The 20,467-nt window shown below is 27.3% G+C and overlaps 1 protein-coding gene across 31 annotated transcripts; it reads right to left on the minus strand.

The window, feature by feature from the left end:
• Window positions 1–1,727: 1,727 nt before the first annotated feature.
• LOC122635002 (inositol hexakisphosphate and diphosphoinositol-pentakisphosphate kinase 2) lies at window positions 1,728–20,418 on the minus strand. 31 transcript variants are annotated; one of them, XM_043824679.1, is made up of 30 exons: window positions 20,285–20,418; window positions 20,069–20,176; window positions 15,244–15,444; window positions 15,019–15,159; window positions 14,770–14,860; window positions 14,454–14,620; window positions 14,082–14,374; window positions 13,807–14,001; window positions 13,649–13,735; window positions 13,393–13,581; window positions 13,204–13,301; window positions 12,764–12,901; window positions 12,338–12,367; window positions 11,519–11,753; window positions 11,249–11,457; window positions 10,961–11,187; window positions 10,747–10,883; window positions 10,535–10,649; window positions 10,180–10,419; window positions 9,963–10,079; window positions 9,639–9,811; window positions 9,388–9,536; window positions 8,574–8,621; window positions 6,035–6,376; window positions 4,799–4,987; window positions 4,299–4,560; window positions 3,934–4,025; window positions 3,741–3,852; window positions 3,292–3,654; window positions 1,728–3,115 (listed from the first exon to the last, which is right to left on the minus strand). In XM_043824679.1, the coding sequence occupies exons 1-30, from the start codon at window positions 20,315–20,317 to the stop codon at window positions 2,671–2,673; spliced, it is 5,226 nt and encodes a 1,741-aa protein (XP_043680614.1). In that variant the 5' UTR covers window positions 20,318–20,418; the 3' UTR covers window positions 1,728–2,670. The 31 variants fall into 31 exon arrangements, with proteins under 31 accessions (XP_043680614.1, XP_043680613.1, XP_043680603.1 ...); XM_043824678.1 differs by having other exon boundaries at window positions 4,799–5,029; XM_043824668.1 differs by lacking the exons at window positions 20,069–20,176; window positions 20,285–20,418 and adding exons at window positions 15,816–15,980; window positions 16,554–16,670; window positions 17,060–17,175 and having other exon boundaries at window positions 4,799–6,376.
• Window positions 20,419–20,467: the final 49 nt, after the last annotated feature.

The raw sequence follows: 20,467 nt of genomic DNA on the forward strand, positions 1-20,467 counted from the left end.
GAATCGCGTTAGCTCGGAAAGTGCTTGCTTTTGTTATGGGGGTGCATATAATTAACAATTCGTGCGGTTCTTTCAAGTAACTCACTATATCTATTATATTGAATTAACGTTTTCGTTACACTTTTGTGCTGTTTTTGCAATTAAAAAAAAAACTATAACAATTTGTTAACGAAATATCTTTCGTTTAATTTTTGATTTTAAATTCGGGAAAACAAGATACAAAATATTAATACGATTTCGTGAAAGAAATAATGTATCTCGTCGCATGCGATTATTATTAAGAATTAAATGAAACGATACATCATACACAACGCGTTTGAGCAGGGTTTCGAACGTCTTCAACGTCGGCCCTGGTAATATGCACTATATCCATAACTGCAAGCTGACGCTTTGGATCAATGCTACGAGCGTCGGCGCCGAAAAGCCTCGATCCGAATTCTGATGTGCTTTTCCAGAACAAACGACGGCAAATGAAAGCTCAAATATCCAAAGTTCAACATTTTCGAATCGGTTTACCAAACTTTTACATATCTTTTCTATCTTATCCTTCTCTATAAATATTCTACTATTTGCATCTAAAGAAATCTATTATATTTTCTATTATAAATAATATACAAATTATATAATAACCGAAGATATTCGAGATATTATATGTAAAAAATCTCATAAGAAAGAATCGAAGAAAATTTAGAAAATATTTAACTTGGATATTTATATATCTAGAGATACATCGAATCAGAGAATTAAATATGTAAAACCGTGATTAGACATTAGCTGATTATTGCAAAGATTTAGAGGAGAAAGATCACAAAAATATTTAATTCTGATATTTCTATAGATATCTAAAAATACATCGAATATGAATGAGACATTTAGAACACGTAACTGGATATTAGCCGATTATTACTGGGTAACACCCCTATAACGAAAAAATTCGGATAAATTGGGACAAACATAAGGGACGATGTAAACGAGGCGCAAGGACAATCGCATAAGTATCCCCCGCAGTGCACGTGTTCCTTTGATCTGATTTTCTTGCAACTCTAACAATAGAGAGAGAACCCCGCAAAAGGGGTCACGCCTCTGTCCGAAATTATGCGACTTTGTCATGGGGGTTTTGCCGTTTCGACGCTTATTACATAGATTCGTTACAGTATCTCGTTAAATAGAACGACATCAATAATACCGACTTTTCATCTAATTTTAGTTACGATCTAGAGATCTATATCTTAGATCAATCGATATATCTACATATATTCAAGGAAATATTTCGAAGAGATGAATAAATAAAAATACATTTTTTTCATTTATATTCCTCGTAGGTATTTTATTTCATTTACATACATATTTTAATATTCTTCTGATATTTTATTATATTGTACATCTATACAAAACTTCATACTATGTGTTAAAGTTTGTTCACTATTTTTCTTTTATCTAATATCAATTGAAATAATTGTTCACGATTATTATAAATGGCGTTTCTATGTATGTTTTATTAATATCATCGTTTATTTTTTACTTTCATTTAATTCCGAAGCTTAGAAATAATTGTAAGTCTTTTAAAAATTAAACTAGTAAAAATAATAAAATTTTAATCAAAAATTATGGTTAAATAATATTTGTTATTAATGAAGGGAAATTTGTTTGTTAGCGCCGTTTACGTATGGTGAACTATTAACATTGTTTTCAGAAATACATATATGACATATATATAAACAGAGATATCTATACAATCTCGTTTAATATTTATACACTGTACGGGGAAATCAATTCCATGCTATCTAATCACAGATATTACTTGTACGATGCAAGTACTAGACTGCAATCAACTATTTGCATATTTCCATAGTTTTAGATATATATAGTTATATTCCCATATATATATATATATTTTTTTTTATGCTATCTAATCCTTGTACTTTACATTACAGCAAGAAGTTTAAAACATTGATAACAAAAATATTTTATTTCACATCTTTCTCTTTCTTCCTTTTTCTCTATCGTTTTATATTTATTTCATATGGAAATCTTGTTTCAAAAGAAGATAAATAACAAGATATAAGAAAAAATATTATTGCAAGCATATAAGCGCACAAGGATTTTTACAGTCTAAGTAAATATTCGTAAATACGTAAACACAATTGTACTGAAATAATAATGAACTAATATAATTTCTATTTATTCTATGAGTTAAAAATACTTGAGATTCTGTATCTTACTATTTTTGCATTAATTGTCATTCTAAATAATAACAATGTAATGTAACAGAAAATAATACGACTAATATCTAACATAAATCATATACTTACGAAATTAAAATCTAAATGAAAAATTTTTATCATAAGAGATTATTACATATATGGTGTATTATTTATATACGATAATTTTTTAATATTATTTTGGTGCAATTAGGTGGGATTAAGTACTCATATTTCTTGCATGTATTATTTAACATTCATTATTTTAAAATTAGAGGATATTGTTTATATATCGTAATATTCATAAAAGTATTATATCCGTTCGTTTAATAATATCTATTAAAAGTCATATAACATAAAACACATAGAATATTCAGAAAAATATTGAGTTTAAATTATTACTCCATTTTATCCTATTAAACTTTCTAGAATTATTGATAAAATATATAGAATAAAGATATTAGAGGAACTATTCGTTTTTTTCATCTTGTATGTCAAATCCAATAGTTACACTAGGGCTATCTGTTAAACTGCTAGCCATAGTTAATATCGGTTCTTTCTGAGTTTCTGTACACGAGGTAGAAGGATCTGACTTGGTTTTGCTTAATTTCCATTTCTCCAAATCTTTATCTGTCATTGCTGAGAAGCTTTCTTTAGACTTGACGGATTTAAAACTAAAATTTGTATCAGATTTAGCAACAAACGTTTTTGGCGTTGACACGCTTTGCGATCGTGAAAAATTCTTCCTTTTATGCCTGGTCTCTTTACTTCTGTGAGTTGGACCTCTTTCTACGTTAGTAGTTTCCATTTTTTGCAAGGTAAGTAATTTATTCTTATCCGAAGATGAACATACACTGCTAGGCTCTTTGATTCTAACGTCGTCATCTGATATTTCCATACTCTCAACGCGAAATCTAAATGAACAAATCAATGATAATAATAAAGTCCTTACAAGCACAGATCATTTTCTTTTCTTAATAGTTAATATACGAACGACGAAATATTCGAATGTTATACGATTTTTAGCAGCTCAGCACTTAAGTTAATAGATATGTGAAAAAAGTATCCTTATCTGTTAGAGGATATTTACCTTCCTATTTTTTTATAACCAACAGTTGATTTTGTCGCATTAGGATTTTCTACTTGTTCGAATAATAATTTAACATCTTGCTTTTTCTGTGCTTCGGTTTGACGCAACGTTAATGTATGTTCTTCGTCGTCATCAACTGTATCGATAGGAAGATCGTCCGATGAAACTACTATCTTTTGCGTAGTACTTGTATAAGATGGACCTTTACGGATTTGACCGTCTTCGTTGCTATAATAATCTGTATATGAAACACTACCCCGACCTTCGTGATTCTCTTGATCTATATTCATACAAAAATCATTGAAATCAAGATCAAGACCTGGAGTTGTGGGAAACTTTGGGGCTCCACTGTATGATGGTGCTCTATGTGTATAATAAAGATTTATATATCCTATCCTCATATAAATTTATGTAGGATACTTTAAATATAAATATTTACTCATACTCACCCATCATTACTAATTAAACTGATAGACATACTGCATTCTCCTGTCGATGTTGGTGCAGGGGATGATGGTTCGGAAGATAGAAATGATTGTGGTTCGCTACTCCATCCTGTACCTAAAATTATTTACGTTATAAAAATTAACGTTATAAAAAATAATTATTCTTTTATAGTAACATTATAGAATGTATACTTACTATTTGGACTTGTGGGTGATGGCTGATTTCTGATGTCACACGTGTCTCCATCGCCACAAGATTTGTATTGAATTGGAGTTGGTGTTATATACCTGTTACAAAAATATATTGGCTACAAATATATATTTAAATAACATAAAATAGAATTATATATAATATATATAGTATATAATGTATATAATATATAATATAATATATTAGTATATAATTTGTTAGCGATAAAAAGTGTGTGTAACTGTAGAATATAAGAAATGCATTGTCATGATTAAATATATAAATGATATATAATGTTGCATAATTCAATGAAATAATATATATATATGAGATGTAATTTAAATTAAAGTAAAAAAAAACTCAATACTCACAAGGGTACTTTATTTAATTTCTTACAGTACCTGACGGCTTCCAAGTCGGAAGATTGGTACTCGCGACTAATGCCTCCTACGTTAAGATTTGGATTGACTGAGCCCCCAGGTGATGGATATTTTGGAGGAGAAGAAGCAGGAGTTCGAAACAAAGGTGCACTTGTCATCATTTCAAGAAATGAATCCAGTTGACGCAAAGACAATGCATTATGAAGGGTTTCCAATGGTCTTATCGGAGGGACGCCGCCAAAACCTTCTATCGCTATTAAAAGGAAAATATTTCGTTGTATATTTTATATCGCATGTTTTATCACACATAGTATCAGTTTCAAATGTTAAATAATATCGGAAAACATTTGATCGACATCAAATTGATAAATACTTATCCTAATGTATTCTGTAGAAAAAGCTTAATAATGTATACTATAGAGCACATGGTAATACTATTAATTAAAATTGTTCTTAAAATGGTGAACGTGTACGTATGTATGTATACTTACCAGCAACATGTGGTGGAATCATAGCATGTGGTGGAATCATATCTTTAAGATTCGGAGCACTGGAAGATCCACTGATTACTGCAGTACTGAAGAGACTGTTTGTTGAGCCGGTCAACTTCTTGCTAACGTTATATCCCAGCAGCTTGAAATAACTCATCTGTCCGGAGATACTGTGACGGTGGCGCCTTGCTGTGCAGGTAGGGTCAGGTTGAATGATCGAAGGTCGTGTGTCTGGGGATGAGAAGGATCGTTGAGGCTGGAGTTGGGAAAATGGTGCACGTGGACACTTAGGCTGATGGTTATTTGATTTGCAATGAGAGGATTCATGGTAGTGACTATTGTTACCGTGAACATGACCATGCAGAATACCATTGTCTGTCAAGTGCTGTGAGACATTTTGTTTTTTTGTATCAGAACAAGAATATCGCCTGCGATTCTGAGGACAAGGGGATATGGAAGAACTATCATTGCCAAGGTAACTATGAGGATCAGAATGAGATACTACAAGTTCTAAATTAAATCTTGTTATTATATTTGGACATGAGTTTGATCTTCTCAATACATGAGAAATAGGTTCCTCTGTCGATGCACTTTTCGCTTCATTCAACATTGATAAATCCGTGCCGTGACTATCTCTTCTTAGATAGTGTCTTTGTGAAAAAATGCAATTACACTTGGATGGTGATTCAATGGGAGACTGCGAACCAGATATTTGTTTCTCTGGTGAAATGGGAATTAAATAATGCTTTTTATATATTTTATGATTAGAATGAGATGCAAGATGGACTAAAGAACACGAAGGATTTAGGAATTGACCACGATTTTGTGCAAGGCTATCGGTCGAAGAAACTATGTCGCAACAAGAAGAACATTGAGAAAGATTTGGCGATAAGTTTTGCCATATATTAGCCAACGTATAACAGGAACAATTAAAGAATTTATGAGAAAGAGATCGTACAAAATAGGTCCTAAAGTTAGAACGTTCTAAAGGAGGAAGATCTCTGCTCTGTAAAATCAACTCAGAAACGTTACAATTATAACAAAGACATCTCGTAGGACAAGGTGATAAAGATCGTGATCGTTTAGAATTGTTAGTATTTTCAACCGGATTTGCAACATTGACAGTCGAAATTGTTGTTCCTATGGGACATAAATTATTATGAGAAGAAAGTGATAAAGAAGAAGAATTAACCATTGACAGAGATTCTGACATAGGATCAAAATCATTTGACTCACCATCCACTTTAATATTAGGTAGAATTATCTCTGTATGGAAACCTCCATATGTTTTCTTGTTTTTCAATTGTTCCTGATTCACAGAAGAAAGATGATAACTATCGAGGTCTGACGCTACTAGATCTTTCGGTGGAGATGGTGCGCTTGTATTTTTTTTTGAATTATAATTGATAGGTGAAGCTAAAGGAATATCATGTACGGTTATCAAAGGAGGTGAAAATGGGGTGGAAGTTTGAACCAAAGGAATAGGTAATTCTGGTGAGCTAACTGAGTGTGGTAAAGCTATAGGCTGTCCCAGGTACACAGGCACATTCAAAGTGTTTTTATAGTAATTTGAATGTTCTGTTTTTTTTTTGTTTTTGTTTTATACAGTTTTATTTTAATATATATTTTTTGCATGATTGAAAATGAAATAATATTAATATGAAGTCATTAAATTTTATTATCAAAATTAGAGATGATGATGTTGCATTAGGACAAGGTACAAAGGAGGGAAAAAAGAAAGAAATAGACAATTAAAAACCCAGCACCAAAGAAGAAAGATAGATAAGCATTACTGTTGGCAGCAGTTTTTATATTGATAGTTACAATCGTTATATTGATATTTAAATTGATAACTAATAAAAGATATTGAAATTTTATATTTTTTACGTTTATAAATAATTGAATTATTTTTGATATCTTTTTTTATAAGCATAAGCAGCTGTAAATATCGTTTTTTTTTCTTTTCTTTTTTTCAGAAGATTCACTGCCAAAATTAAAGTAAAAGAGTAAGTGTAGTATGTGTGCATGTTAATATTTTTACACATAAGAAATACGATAACCATGCAACTAGCAAGCCAACCAAACATCAATTGTTATAATCGATTTAATATCTACTACCATTTAATTTCTTTTATAAAAAAATTGTTTTTTTAAATAATAATAAATAATCGTATCAAATATATTACATAGGATTGATAAACTATATAAGTTTTTTAATTTACGAAAAGATACATAAATTGACGCAATTATAAAAACACAATTGTTAATAAAGAAAATGTTAGTGCAATTATGTTAGCAAAGAGATATTAAAAAGAGACACAAGATAACAAAAATGTGATTAGTAATAACACAGATAGTAACAAGCAACGATTACAATTATGCATAAGAATTTGACAGCAATTATTATATATTATTAGACATTGAGAAGAAAAAAGAAGAAAAAAGAAAAAAAAAACAGAGAAAGAATATATTTTTTTCTTATTATAAGCAACTTTTTAAAAATTATTTTCGTTAAATTCAATCATGCCGTGTACTGATGATGTCTATTTTTTTTTTTTTTTTTTTTTTTTTATATATAATACAGCTGTATTTTATGTAAATATAAAGCACCATGGATAAATATTATAATGTGCTATAAAAGTTATAAATTAATCTAGGAATCATATATGAAATTAGGAAAAAGGAATCAGGAAGACAACTACATGAACCACAACACAATATATATGCATGGTTCAAGTAGTTGCCTAAATGAGTTAGTTGGCTTCCACGCGCACAACTATCGCTGAGCAAAGAGTTATTTCGAACTGCTTCCTACTTATTTTGATAAAATTCATAAGTGAACAGCACCATACCACACGTTAAGAGTTATACTATAGTTGTACTCAAATTAATAATGTAGAAGTTCTCATACTGAAAATCAAAATCTTATGTATATACACAATAAATATAAATATGTTTCTAAATAAATATTTAACATAAATAAAAAATAGTTGTTAAACTTAAAAATGATTTATAATTTTTTTTTTATATATGTACTTATTCTATATATGGGAAGCAAAAATACTATGTCAAATTTAAATATAAATCGAATGGAAAATTTAAATCTAATGAATATGTGTATGTGTAATATATAGTAATATGTAGAAAACACGATATCATAGTAAGTGTAAAATAAAAATATGTAATAACAGATAAATGAAAATTCTTTTACAAGAAGTTTAATGTAATTTCCTTTTGTTAAGACTACTGCATGAGATATTTTAAAAACAATTCTATTGTTTGCAAAACCTATCTATATGCAAACATACATACTTTTCTTTCCTTTTTTTTTTTTTTTTTTTTTTTTTAATAACATAAATGTTTTATTTAAGATAAATTTTTCGTCATAAAATTAATAATGTGTAGCAGAAGATTCTTTTCTATTCTTAAATGTATTGTCTGTATGGCATATGAACTGTATAATTATAAACGAAAGAATACATAATCCGTACAAAAATATAATATATTAAGGTGGACCATTAGAAATAAAACACTTCAATATTTAAATTACATTGGAACACGAAAAAAAAAATAACAGTAAATTTTACTCATTATATTTTTTATATTCAAATATAAATTAAATATTGAAGTGTTTTATTTCTAATGGTCCACCCTTATATACAACATATATTGATGGAAAATGAAACTGTTGTTCATTAAATGTTGTAGTGATAACTATACTATTACTATACACAATGATTTACGAAGATAACGACAAGAAGGTAAAATGACATACCTTCTTTGTTGACCGCGTCCAAGCTCTGATACTGCAGCTTGTCCGCAGCTACAAAATAAGACATAGGAACACACAAGACATTGTCACATCAATGTCAAAATATGTTATATAATCCAAAAAAATAATTAAAAGTAAACCTATTTTATTTAAATTCATTTTAAAAACTCCTGACATTTTTTCTTTTCAAATATTTGTTTTTTATTGTTAAGAATAGAAATAAATCATCTCTGCCTAAATATGCATATCTAATCTATAATTTACGCGTACGATATACTATCTATTATTATTGTAGAAATTGATTATTAATTATGTAGCATATATAAATTCAATATTGTAAAAAATTGTTAATTTTATTGATACTTTATATAATATTTTTTTTTAATGCCTTGACCATTATAATGAACATTAATAAAATTTGTTTAATTGTAATAATTATAAAAACAATCGTAAGATTTGAATTTTAAAATATCTATATATATATATAATATTTATAATATATGTATATCACATTATTAAAAATACATAATTTACAAGAAATTTTCTCTAATTGATTTTAAATATAGACAACATGAGTACACACAAAATTCGTGATGTGCAAAAACATGAAAAATATATAACAATTAATATTCATGCAGTAGTTATGTATCACAATTCGTTAAATTTTTTATCATTAAAAGAGCATCGCACTATTATTGTGATATGAATGAAAAATTGATTATTCAAATATCGATAGAAAAAACTTATAAAAATTGATCGTGAATATCCAGTGTTATAAGTCAAATTATATTGCAAGCATTATATTAAGAAAGCTTACCCTTTTCAGCCTTTTCTTGATGTTGATGATCATAGCTACGAGCACGTGGTTCCACCATAACACTTGCTTCTCTTTCACGTCTCTGTCTTTGACTAGCTGCTAATTGACTACCAAGTCTTGCGGCTTCGTGACCAGCGACTGTTCTTGCACTTTAAAAGAACAATTTCAATGATGAACATTCTCAAGGATAATTATTTATGTATATATATGTATGTATATATATAAATAAAAAAAAAAGAAAAAAAACCAACTTGATACGCATTACATGCCTAATCGGAATAGGTGCGGAACTTTGTAAAAATCCACTATCATATGGTTCGTCCATCATATTAGGATCCAAATCCATCATATCGATACCTCTACTAGTTGTAGGACTATCTAACGTTGAATCTACGACATCATGTCCCACAGTAGGAGAAGTTTCCTTAAAATATTTAAAAAAATTTGTATGATTACTTATTTGCAATAAGATATTTATCTTAAAAAATACAACTCCATTCTTATAAATTAATTCTTATAGTAATCGAATCTTAAGAACTTCGCGCATCTTATAATACATGAATTAAATAACATACAGCTTGTACTGGTGGATTTATTATCTCATCCTCTAGAATGCTTAATTCAGTATCTTCCTCTTCTATACGTGTACTGCATTGTGACACGCTATCTTGTCCAGAACCACCATTCTCTCCCTTATATTAAAACAAAAATAATACAAAATTACATTGACACTTCTTTGATGATATATATATATGTATATATAAAAGAGAGAAAAAAAGCAATGCCATTTACCATGTTGTGACTACTTTCGTTACGAGAATGTGGTCTAAATCCTGGTCCAGGTGGTAAATTTTTTTGAACGCAACAATTAACACCAGGACTAAAATGTAGTTCAACGTGAAATCGTTCTTCTGAACTAGGGTCTTTAGTTGGATCTTCATATAACATAACTACAATTTGTGACATGTAATTTAATTCAGAAACCATACTGACATACTCCATGGCTCTTCTCCATTGTTCATCTTTTACTACCTATTATAGGAAAAAGAAAACATGTTATTTTTTTAATTAATATTATTTAAAAATTTAACAGTGAAATATACATATACACAAACTTATTATTTAAGCATGCGTACGTATCACTTACATCAAGCAAGCCACCATAACGCAAGACGGTAAGCAAAGAGTGTACGTGACTTTCACTTGTAAAATATAGTCTCGTACGTACGTGTCGACCAGGACTTGAAACACCATGGGAATATCTGTATACCACAGAAATTATTATAGAAAACTTGATCAAAGTTATATAATAATTTTAATTTTATATATATATATATATATACACATTCTCTTATATACCTTGGATTTAATCTATTAACTGTTTCTTCTCCAGACTCTTCAATATTTCTCTGTAAATCAGCTCTTATTTTTTTTAAAAGAGGCGTACAAATACCTTGACCTATTGTAAGCTTTTCTTGTACAGTTAATCCATATTCCTATTAAAAAAATGATACGAAATGTGTTCGTATAATAATATATAATTAAAATAATACATATATTTTTGAATAATTACCTGAGGTATAACAATATCTGCAAGATATTTCGCATAAATATATAATTCTTCTGCATGATCAAATTGTAAGGTATGATTATTATGCTGCAAGTCATATTTAATGCAATCGTAAATATCTGGAATTTTTGATATATCAAATCTTTTGTTTTTCGTACAAAAATCTTTTTCTATTTTTCCCCAGCGACGTCCCATTAATTCCCACGTTTCTCCGTGATAAAGTATTGCATCTGAAATAATAAAAATTACTATCTTAAAAGAAATATTTATAAAAAATAGAAGTGCATATACCTTTTGTCTTTGGATCATCCTTTTTTATGCGTACGATATCCATAAGTTTTTGAATCAGTGCATGAACATGTTGACAACATCTAACAGGATTTTTAACAAAATCCATGGCTGCATTGATACTTAATGCGTTCCCTGGATTAATTTGTTCTCGATCTTCACGAGTAAATTCTCTGTCTTGTTGTAATAATTCGTGTAAACGAGTTTTAACCCTGCGAAATATATTTATAATGATATATGTATATTACATAAATGGAAATATTATGAACTTACATATTTTGATATTTGCTGCTATCACAATCGTTATCAAGAAGTCCATTTGTGTTCGCACTTTTAACCATTTGCACCAAAATTGGCGTAAGTTCACCCTCTAATGCAAGTAATCCCTTTGCAAAAGCAGCTGCAGTCATTTGAACTCTTCCTTCATCACTTGCATATATCTTTAAATCATGACGAAATGTAGAATGAAGACGAAGTAAACCTAGTCCTTGAGCTCCAGCATATTCACCTATATAAAACATGATTAAATTCATTAATGATCATGCTTTCAATAAAATTGTTATACACATATATATATTTTTTTAATAATCATATTCATAGATAATAATCACATTTTTTATTTAATTATTGAAATATACAATAATTTGATAAAAACATGAGTTATGTAGTTAAATCATACATGATCCATTTTTTTCATTATGTTAAAAAGAAATTGTATGTAACTAGTTCTAATACCAAATTTTAAAGTACATCGATTTTAAAATATTGTTATAAAATAATTAATTACGTAAGAATGATACAAGTAATTTAGATGACCATATGTGAATAAAAACAAATACTCTGTGTTATGAAATGAAAGCATCTAGCATAGTTATATACTTCCATTATTAAAACACATAATGCTGAAAACAATGCCACTTAATGATAATAGCTAATTGTATAAGTATTTTATTTTATAACAATTAAAAATATATTCTTTATAAAAATATTCTATTGGTGGCATTGATTTTGCAAAAAGCTGTTTCTAAGCACAACAATATATGTAATCTACACACAACTACAAACAAGCATGGGTACAGAATAAAAAGTTACCGTGATTTGGTAACATCTCTGTGTCTTCCTCTGAAATAATATTCAAAATTATCTATGAATCAATATTTGTATCATAGAAAAATATTCTTTCTCATAATAATAACGAAGGGATTAGAATTATAGTAATTAATATGTAATATTTTACATATATTTAACAATGTTTTATGAATTGATACTAATGGTGAATATAAAAAAAATTTGGATGTATAATATAGCTATTGTTCGTGTAAAAAATTTAAATAGTATAACTATGTACACACAACAAACTTTTCAACATTTGCTTCAATCCAGTAATTCCATATTTATATGAGCATGTATGGCTAAAGTGCAGGAAAATAATAAAAATTCATAAATAATATTTTCGATATTATATATCAACTTAATAAATAAGCATATATGATGAGCAAATGAATATAAGATACGAACCACTAAGGTGTCTACCTTGACCACCAGGGTACATGCAACGAAATATTCTTCCTAATTCTTCGGCTTGAATACGTCCAGCTGGTGTTAATTCGCCGCCCCATTTAAGTATTAGAACAAGAGATGGTTCTCCCAGTCGATCTATTATAAAAATAATCAATTTATAAAATAATATTGATGTTCTACCGAATATATATATATATATATATAAAGATAATATTAACGAAGGAACTATCTGTACAACAATACATAAAATTGTTTCGATGTTTATATATCACTTTGTTAATATATGAGACACTGATATTTTGTCTCTCTCTCTTATACATTATTCTTAAAATTTTTAAATTACCTACACCACTTTCATAATCACGGTCTCATACAGAAGAGGTATAAAAATGTATAATAATTCTACCTAGATTACATAATAAATAAAAGAAGCATACTATGATTGTTACCATCGTCGGAAGAACTTCCCCTCGGTCTCCCACGTGGTTGATACTTCATTTGTACTTTACGATTTATACCAGAAAAATGACCATACCTACATAAACATTACATCATAAATTATAATTTCAAGTAATGATTATGGAATTGAAATTCTTTGAACACAACCAAATTATACAATTACTTACATTTCTAGTACACTTTTTAACTGTTCTAATTTCCCTTGCTTTTCTTCTAATTCAGGACCTGCTGCACGATGCTGTATTTCTGCTAACAAACTACGTGCGGTATCCAATATTTCTTGTAATTGTTTCGGTCGCTTCAATTTTACATGACCATGTTTGTAACCATCATATTTTGCAAATATCTCGAAAAACCTGTTGAAATTATTGTTTTATTAATATAATTAATACAATGTTCATGATGAAATTATGATATACTTACTTAGGATGACGAACTTCTACTTTCATCTTCTGCTTTGGTGTTCTATCACCATGCCTTATGACCGCCACAACGCAACGTAGTTCCATCCTAAAAAGTTAAATATTTATTATAGATCTATGTATTTATCATCAATAAATATAATTAAAAATAAAATGTACATTTTGCCAAACGTAGTTGGTACTATAGGTGGATCATCTAACTGAAATGGTACACTCCATGGAATATGTAAAGTTGGTGCTAATTCTCTTAATATCATATTTCCCAATATCTTCGCACAATCGTCATAATATTTATTGGAATTTTTTACAAAGCTAAATCCATTAACATCACAAACAAATGACTGTCCATTTGCTCTATAAGTATTACAATCATTATTAATAAAAAAATATAATACAATTATATAATAAAATAATATATTTATAGATATACGTACCTTAATAAATCGAAACCACAAACTGTTTGTTTAAAGGCCAAACAAACTTTTCTACTTATTAATTTTTCAGCATTACTCAATATAACAGGATAACGAATTTCTTTGCCTTCTGAATCTCTTTCAACTTTACCATCTAATGCTGGACTTTTTCTAGCTTCTGCATGTGCATAATCAGGACCTACAGTATATACTTTTACATCTGTACCATCAGTGGGCATAAAATCTTCATAAATATAAGAGCCTGTTTTCCGAACTCGAGATTCTGGAGAGTACACACTACTACGGCTTCCTATCTACGTTAAAAAAAATATTTATGAATTATTAATACGTATTATATATAAATCGCATATATATATTTAAATATATACATACTTTTCTAAATAATCTTTGACTACCTCCACCAGCAGATGTTGGGTAATAAATATAAATGTTATGATCTTCAGCAGATACAGGCTTCTCCACGAATGGTTTGTTAAAAATAACCCCATTGACTTCAACATGATCCTCGGATTCAACTAACTCGTGATCTGAAATGGGTTCTTTGTTTTTTGCATGTCAAAAACTGTATATTTATATATAAATATAATATAAATAATATTAATAATACATAATAGTACAAATTAGGATAAAATAACAGTGATAAAAAAGCATGTTAAATAAAATATAAAAACTAGGTAGTGTTACTCACGTTTTGGATCGGCAGAATCCCTATCTAATACAGCATAACGTGGAATTTCTATACCCTCACTTTCTAATATAGCATAGACTCTTCTACGATCCTAAATAATATAAATTCTATTAAAATATTTATCAAGAGAAATAGAATATCTATGTTCATAATTATTCTTTATCAAATAATTTTATTTTTTACATTAAGTTTATATAATAGGATTTTATTCGAAAATAAAAGATTTTATAAACATATATATTTACTTACTTGAATGTCATATTGCATTGGAAGATTATTAATTATGAAAGGATTTCGAAGATCAGCATAATTAATAGCTTTATCAAGAGGAAATCCTTTGCTATGAAAACTTATTAAACAATCAACTATGGGCCAATCTTCTACTGATTCCTGTGAAATAAGAAATATATGTATTATGATTTTAGTTATATTTATAGCCATGTCTTTAAAAATATGTAAATTTTTAAATATTACTTTTAAAATAACTTCTTCTGGGAATACAACAATCTTAATATATTCAAATTCTTCAAGTCGTGTTAAAATTTCTTTCATCGGTTTACTCTGCGATTTTTTAGCCATTGCACATATTCCAACCAGAACTTGTTTCCCTTCTCCTTCAAGTTCCGTACCCCCCATACACGCATCATCATTACCACACCCTTCTGACAGTTCGGCCTATAACATAAAAAGAAATATTTAAGATATTTTGATAAAAATATAGGAAAAATACTTATATGTTGTGTATGTGTATACATATATATATATATATACACATATAATATATATATATATACACACACGTATATATATATGTATGTATACATGTATGTGCATATGGTGTGAAAAGCAAGCAATATTATTTAATAACATTTCAGCATAGCTTTATAAAGAGAGAGTGGCTCTATTATATAAATATGTTTAAAAACATAATATCTATACATTATTATAAGTATTAATACATTGCTAAGTGTACTACAAGCTTATATATTATCTGCCAATGCTACTGAAATAAATTTTCTATAAAGATTGTCTTAAACAGTGCTCACCCAGTACGCCTTTAGACAGGTCAAAAAGCTGGGTTCGTCACCAGTATTTTGATCGAGGCTAGTTTCATCATATTGTGGACTATTACTCATTCTATTATTTATTTTGATTATTCTTTTCCACTTAATTACATAAGAAATTTACAGGTTGATCACATGTGTTATTGCCTACATAAAAAGGAAAACATATGTCTGTCACAGAACACTATCTGCTTTCCTTTCAAACTTTCATGTGCATGTGCAATTGTTAAAACATGCGATATTACTATGATCTAATGACTTATATTTTAGTAAATGTTAAAATATTAATTTGATTAAATCATGTAAGCATTGATAAATTATGCATAAAACATATTTTAGATTGATAGAACTAAACATATCATAAGAGCAAAGTAGAAATATATTGAACTGAAGGACATAGAAGGTCGCTAAACATAATAAGAATTACTATGAGCTATATGGATATTATCTCATGTATGTTTTATAATGTATATAGATATAGATATAGATATAGATATAGATATAGATATATATATCTCCTATTTCTTAAAAATAATAAAGTAAATATAAATAAGAATGCCATTACAATCAAACAATAATATATTATATATTAATAATATTATAGTAGAGTTTTGTTTAATTGGTCTTATTTATATGAACATATACATCTTAACATTAGTATAATGCATTGATATGTGATTGAAATAAGCAAAAACTCATTATTAAATCTTTGCAACCTACAAAACATTCATCGCAGTAACAGCAAGTATCCAAATCGGTAATATCTTGAATGCCTGATACTGATTCGACATCGGTTCCATGGTTGTAATAGCGCCATTTTTTTAAACGCCACCAATCCTTTAGCCACGTCCATTCCATTATTTTTTATTCAGAAAAGCTTTTCTCCAATCCACAGATAATTTACAAAAAAAATTTCTTTTCCCAAGAACAAGAATTTTATTTCTTAAAATATTTGATACTGTTCAATGACTCTTGTGCTGTTAAAAAACTTTTTTATATATTTGTAATGCACATAAAAGAAGTTATAATAAATTTGATAGCCATAGATAGATTAAAATTGATACATATAGGAATGTTTTGTATTTTAGCCAGAAATAAAAAACTATGTAATAAGTATTAAATCATAAATCAATATTTATTTATAATAATTTCAAAAGTAAATAGTTTCCTCACTTTAACAAATTTAAATTGATAGTAAAAGATAGTTTACTTGGTTATTTACTCACTCACTATACGTATAGTTAGACAGATCACTATCATATGACTTCATTCTTCTGAGAATTGAAAAAAATTTCAGTACTGCTTTATGTCTTTATCTATTTACTATTATCTTATTTCTTATAATGATTTTATCTTATTAATCTTTATTGTTATAATTAAATTCAATTTTGATAAATATGTCATTAAGAACAGTTACTTTTAAACCTAATTTAATCAATAAATAAACTGCCTTACTTTATTTATTCATTTAATATAGTTTTTATAAATTAAATATTACTTCATTTTAATATAATTTAAAAAATTGTATTAAAAGCATTTTATAAATTTTGTTTGATTGATATGGTTGTAAATATAACCGCGTAAAATTAAAGCATTCATACGCTTCGATATTATTACGACTGTCGAAAAGTAGACGATAGATCGTACGCGATCAATGTATAACTAATCCATGATTCAGTTAAGAACACTCTTACTATTACTATAGTTCTGTTTATCATTAGATGGTAATGGTGTGTAAAATACAACAGAATGAATTATTATGTAGAATGATTGCAGACGCAATTTGAAATTATACAGTTGAATACATATGGCAGTTGCTTTATGAAAAGTATGCTAATAATAGTACTATTATCATTTTTTAATGAGATGAAAATATGTAACTCATTTCTCCCATTGTTTAATAAATAAAAAAAAAACATGTTTTAACAAAAAAAAAGTTATAACAAAAAAAAAGTCAAATGATAATAGATATCAAATACACTAGAAATATAAATCCTGCAAAAAATTACATTTATGTATTACTTATGATTATGAATTTATTTGTGTTGCATTACACACATATATATATATATTAAAAATTCTGCATATTTCATTCTGTATTATTCACAATTCATGAAATGAACATACCATTGAAATATTGTAGTCATCAAGTGTCTGCATTACTAAACTCATAGATCTGTTTTAATTTCATTTTGAAGTTTATAATTATTACAAGCTAATGAAGAGTATAGTCATTTTATAACAAGTTTGCTTATGAAGCTTATCAATACTTCTTTTATAAGTAATTAGATAATACTTTTCAGTAAGAGATATCTCTTTATAAAAATGATGACATCGATATAATATTTGTATAGATTAAATATTTCTAACAAAAATTTAATATATTAAAGAATTCATAATTTTCTATAATTACTAGAACATGTACACAAATGCTTTAAAAAAATTATCTTAGTAGAAAAATTTTAACTACACTGATACAGAAATATTCTTCAAATAAGTAAATATGATAAAGTCTTTATCTATCTTTGCTAACTATACAAATATCATAAACCTTGGTTAGCAATTCGAAAGTACACAATACACACTGATAACAGAAAAAACAAAATGAAATATATATTTTAACATGCCATTCTCAAAAACTGTGTATTACAATTCATTTAGTATATAACAAAAAAATAAAATTACACGAATTATGATTTATGTATATGTATGCTTTACTGTATTTAGATAAACAAAGTTAATTTTACATATATATATATAGATATAATTTTGACTTTTTAGAAGTAATAACATACAATTCTACAAGCAAATCAATGAATTAGATAATATGTTACGTTTTTTTTTATAATACATAACATATATTAGTAGATATCAAGCATTTAACTATTACAAGAGCAAATACATGTTATAAATAATGCAAATTTAAATTATTATTGAAATAAAAAACTCTACCATCATTATTAGCCAATATGGTTCTGCTTCATTATCAAGAATGTATACTTCAGGAAATACTTCAGAAGTTGATTCGATAGACATAGAAGGATTTATACTTTCCATTGTAAGAATAAAGTTGAATATACAGTTATTCATACATATTATAGATCATACGCGATTTACTGCAAAAAAATATGTAATTCCAATTTGTTTATAAATTTAGATCTGTTGTACTTTTACAATGTTTAATATTAAAGTTAGTGCATGCATAGATAATAAGTTAATTAGAGATTTAATATAAAAATACCTAACAGAAACAAAAAATAGATGATATCACTCAAAAAATATTGATAATATAATTTTAAAATCAATTCATTTAGTTTCTATGTAACTATTATTTGATAAATATATATGATATTTGTACTGTATAGCAGCTGTCCATTAGTAAATTTTGATATCTTGATAATAATAACACTAAGGAGTACACTATATATAGAAATTTTGTTTAATAAATACTTTTTTATATAGCACTATAGTGAAAAAGTGTAAAAGTCTTGAACTAAAACATTATAACCACGTATGAACATGCTTTGCATAAAATAACCAAAAATACAAAGTGAGTAATGGGTACTCTATTTTTGGATGACTGGACACTCCCTAAGTGAACACTGTTCATTATGTTGTGAATTTTCGCTGTGTAACAAGCAATAAATAATAAAAACATCTACATACAATAAAAAAATATATTTTTATATAATGTTTAATATAAGTGTTACATACAAATATGCAGATTACATTATTAAATTATCTCATATTTTTATTCTTTGTAAGTATGAATATATTTTTTTATAAATTAATTCACAAATAAGTGTTATATAAGCTTTACTTTTTTTATATACATATATACTTAGAAACATTGAATGCATAAAATATATTTGTAATAATTCAATACCGATTCAAAAAAACCTGCTTTTATATTTTTATCTTATATCTTCATATTATATACTTACTTTAATTCTTAATAACAACAAACATAATATTTATTTATTGATTCATTTGATATTAAGATATTTTAATTTATAATCTACAAACAAATAAATATAATACTAAAAGACTGAAAATACTGTGGTATATAAAAAACATGAAATGCAAATAATAAATAAATTTATCAATCGCATGCATAACAATCAGAAACAAAATTTGATTATGTAGTGATTAAAGTAACAATACGATCATTTTTATTAGGTGAGATAATTTAGGTAAATATTAAAATTTAGTATATTATTGTAATTATTGCTTACTCTTTTTGATGATCGATAAATAGAAGATGCAACAGGGCCAATAAGATTGGATTGTACAGAATTGATATCGCCTACATAAAATATAGGTCGGCTTGCACTCCGTAAACCCTATAAAAAAGTTATTGAAAAAACATTACATTAATGTTCTATTTTATGTTAAAAAAATATATATCAGTGAAAAATTTTTATTGCAAATATATGTTAACATTTACTTGCCTGATAACCATGTTCCAATTCAGTGTAAGACATGTCAGATGAAGTTTCATTGATAAAAAAGACTGCACTACTTATCTTAGATAATTTAATTATCAAATAAGTACATTAAACATCAACGAACTCGTTTTACTTATTTACCGAAGATTTTACAACATCTATTTCGTTCGTAGTGGGACCACCGGT

Source organism: Vespula pensylvanica, chromosome 16 (genome assembly GCF_014466175.1).
Source record: "Vespula pensylvanica isolate Volc-1 chromosome 16, ASM1446617v1, whole genome shotgun sequence".
In the NCBI taxonomy this organism is placed as follows: domain Eukaryota; kingdom Metazoa; phylum Arthropoda; class Insecta; order Hymenoptera; family Vespidae; genus Vespula; species Vespula pensylvanica.

What these genes read in the sequence shown, in the direction of transcription:
- LOC122635002 (XM_043824651.1), bottom strand. Translation starts at nt 20,317, where the DNA reads ATGTCTTACACTGAATTGGAACATGGTTATCAG. An exon ending in CGACGATGGTAACAATCATA is followed by an intron (nt 12,902 to 13,203) that starts GTATGCTTCTTT and finishes TTTTTATAATAG; the next exon opens with ATCGACTGGGAGAACCATCT. An exon ending in AGTTTAATTAGTAATGATGG is followed by an intron (nt 3,655 to 3,740) that starts GTGAGTATGAGT and finishes TTATACACATAG; the next exon opens with AGCACCATCATACAGTGGAG.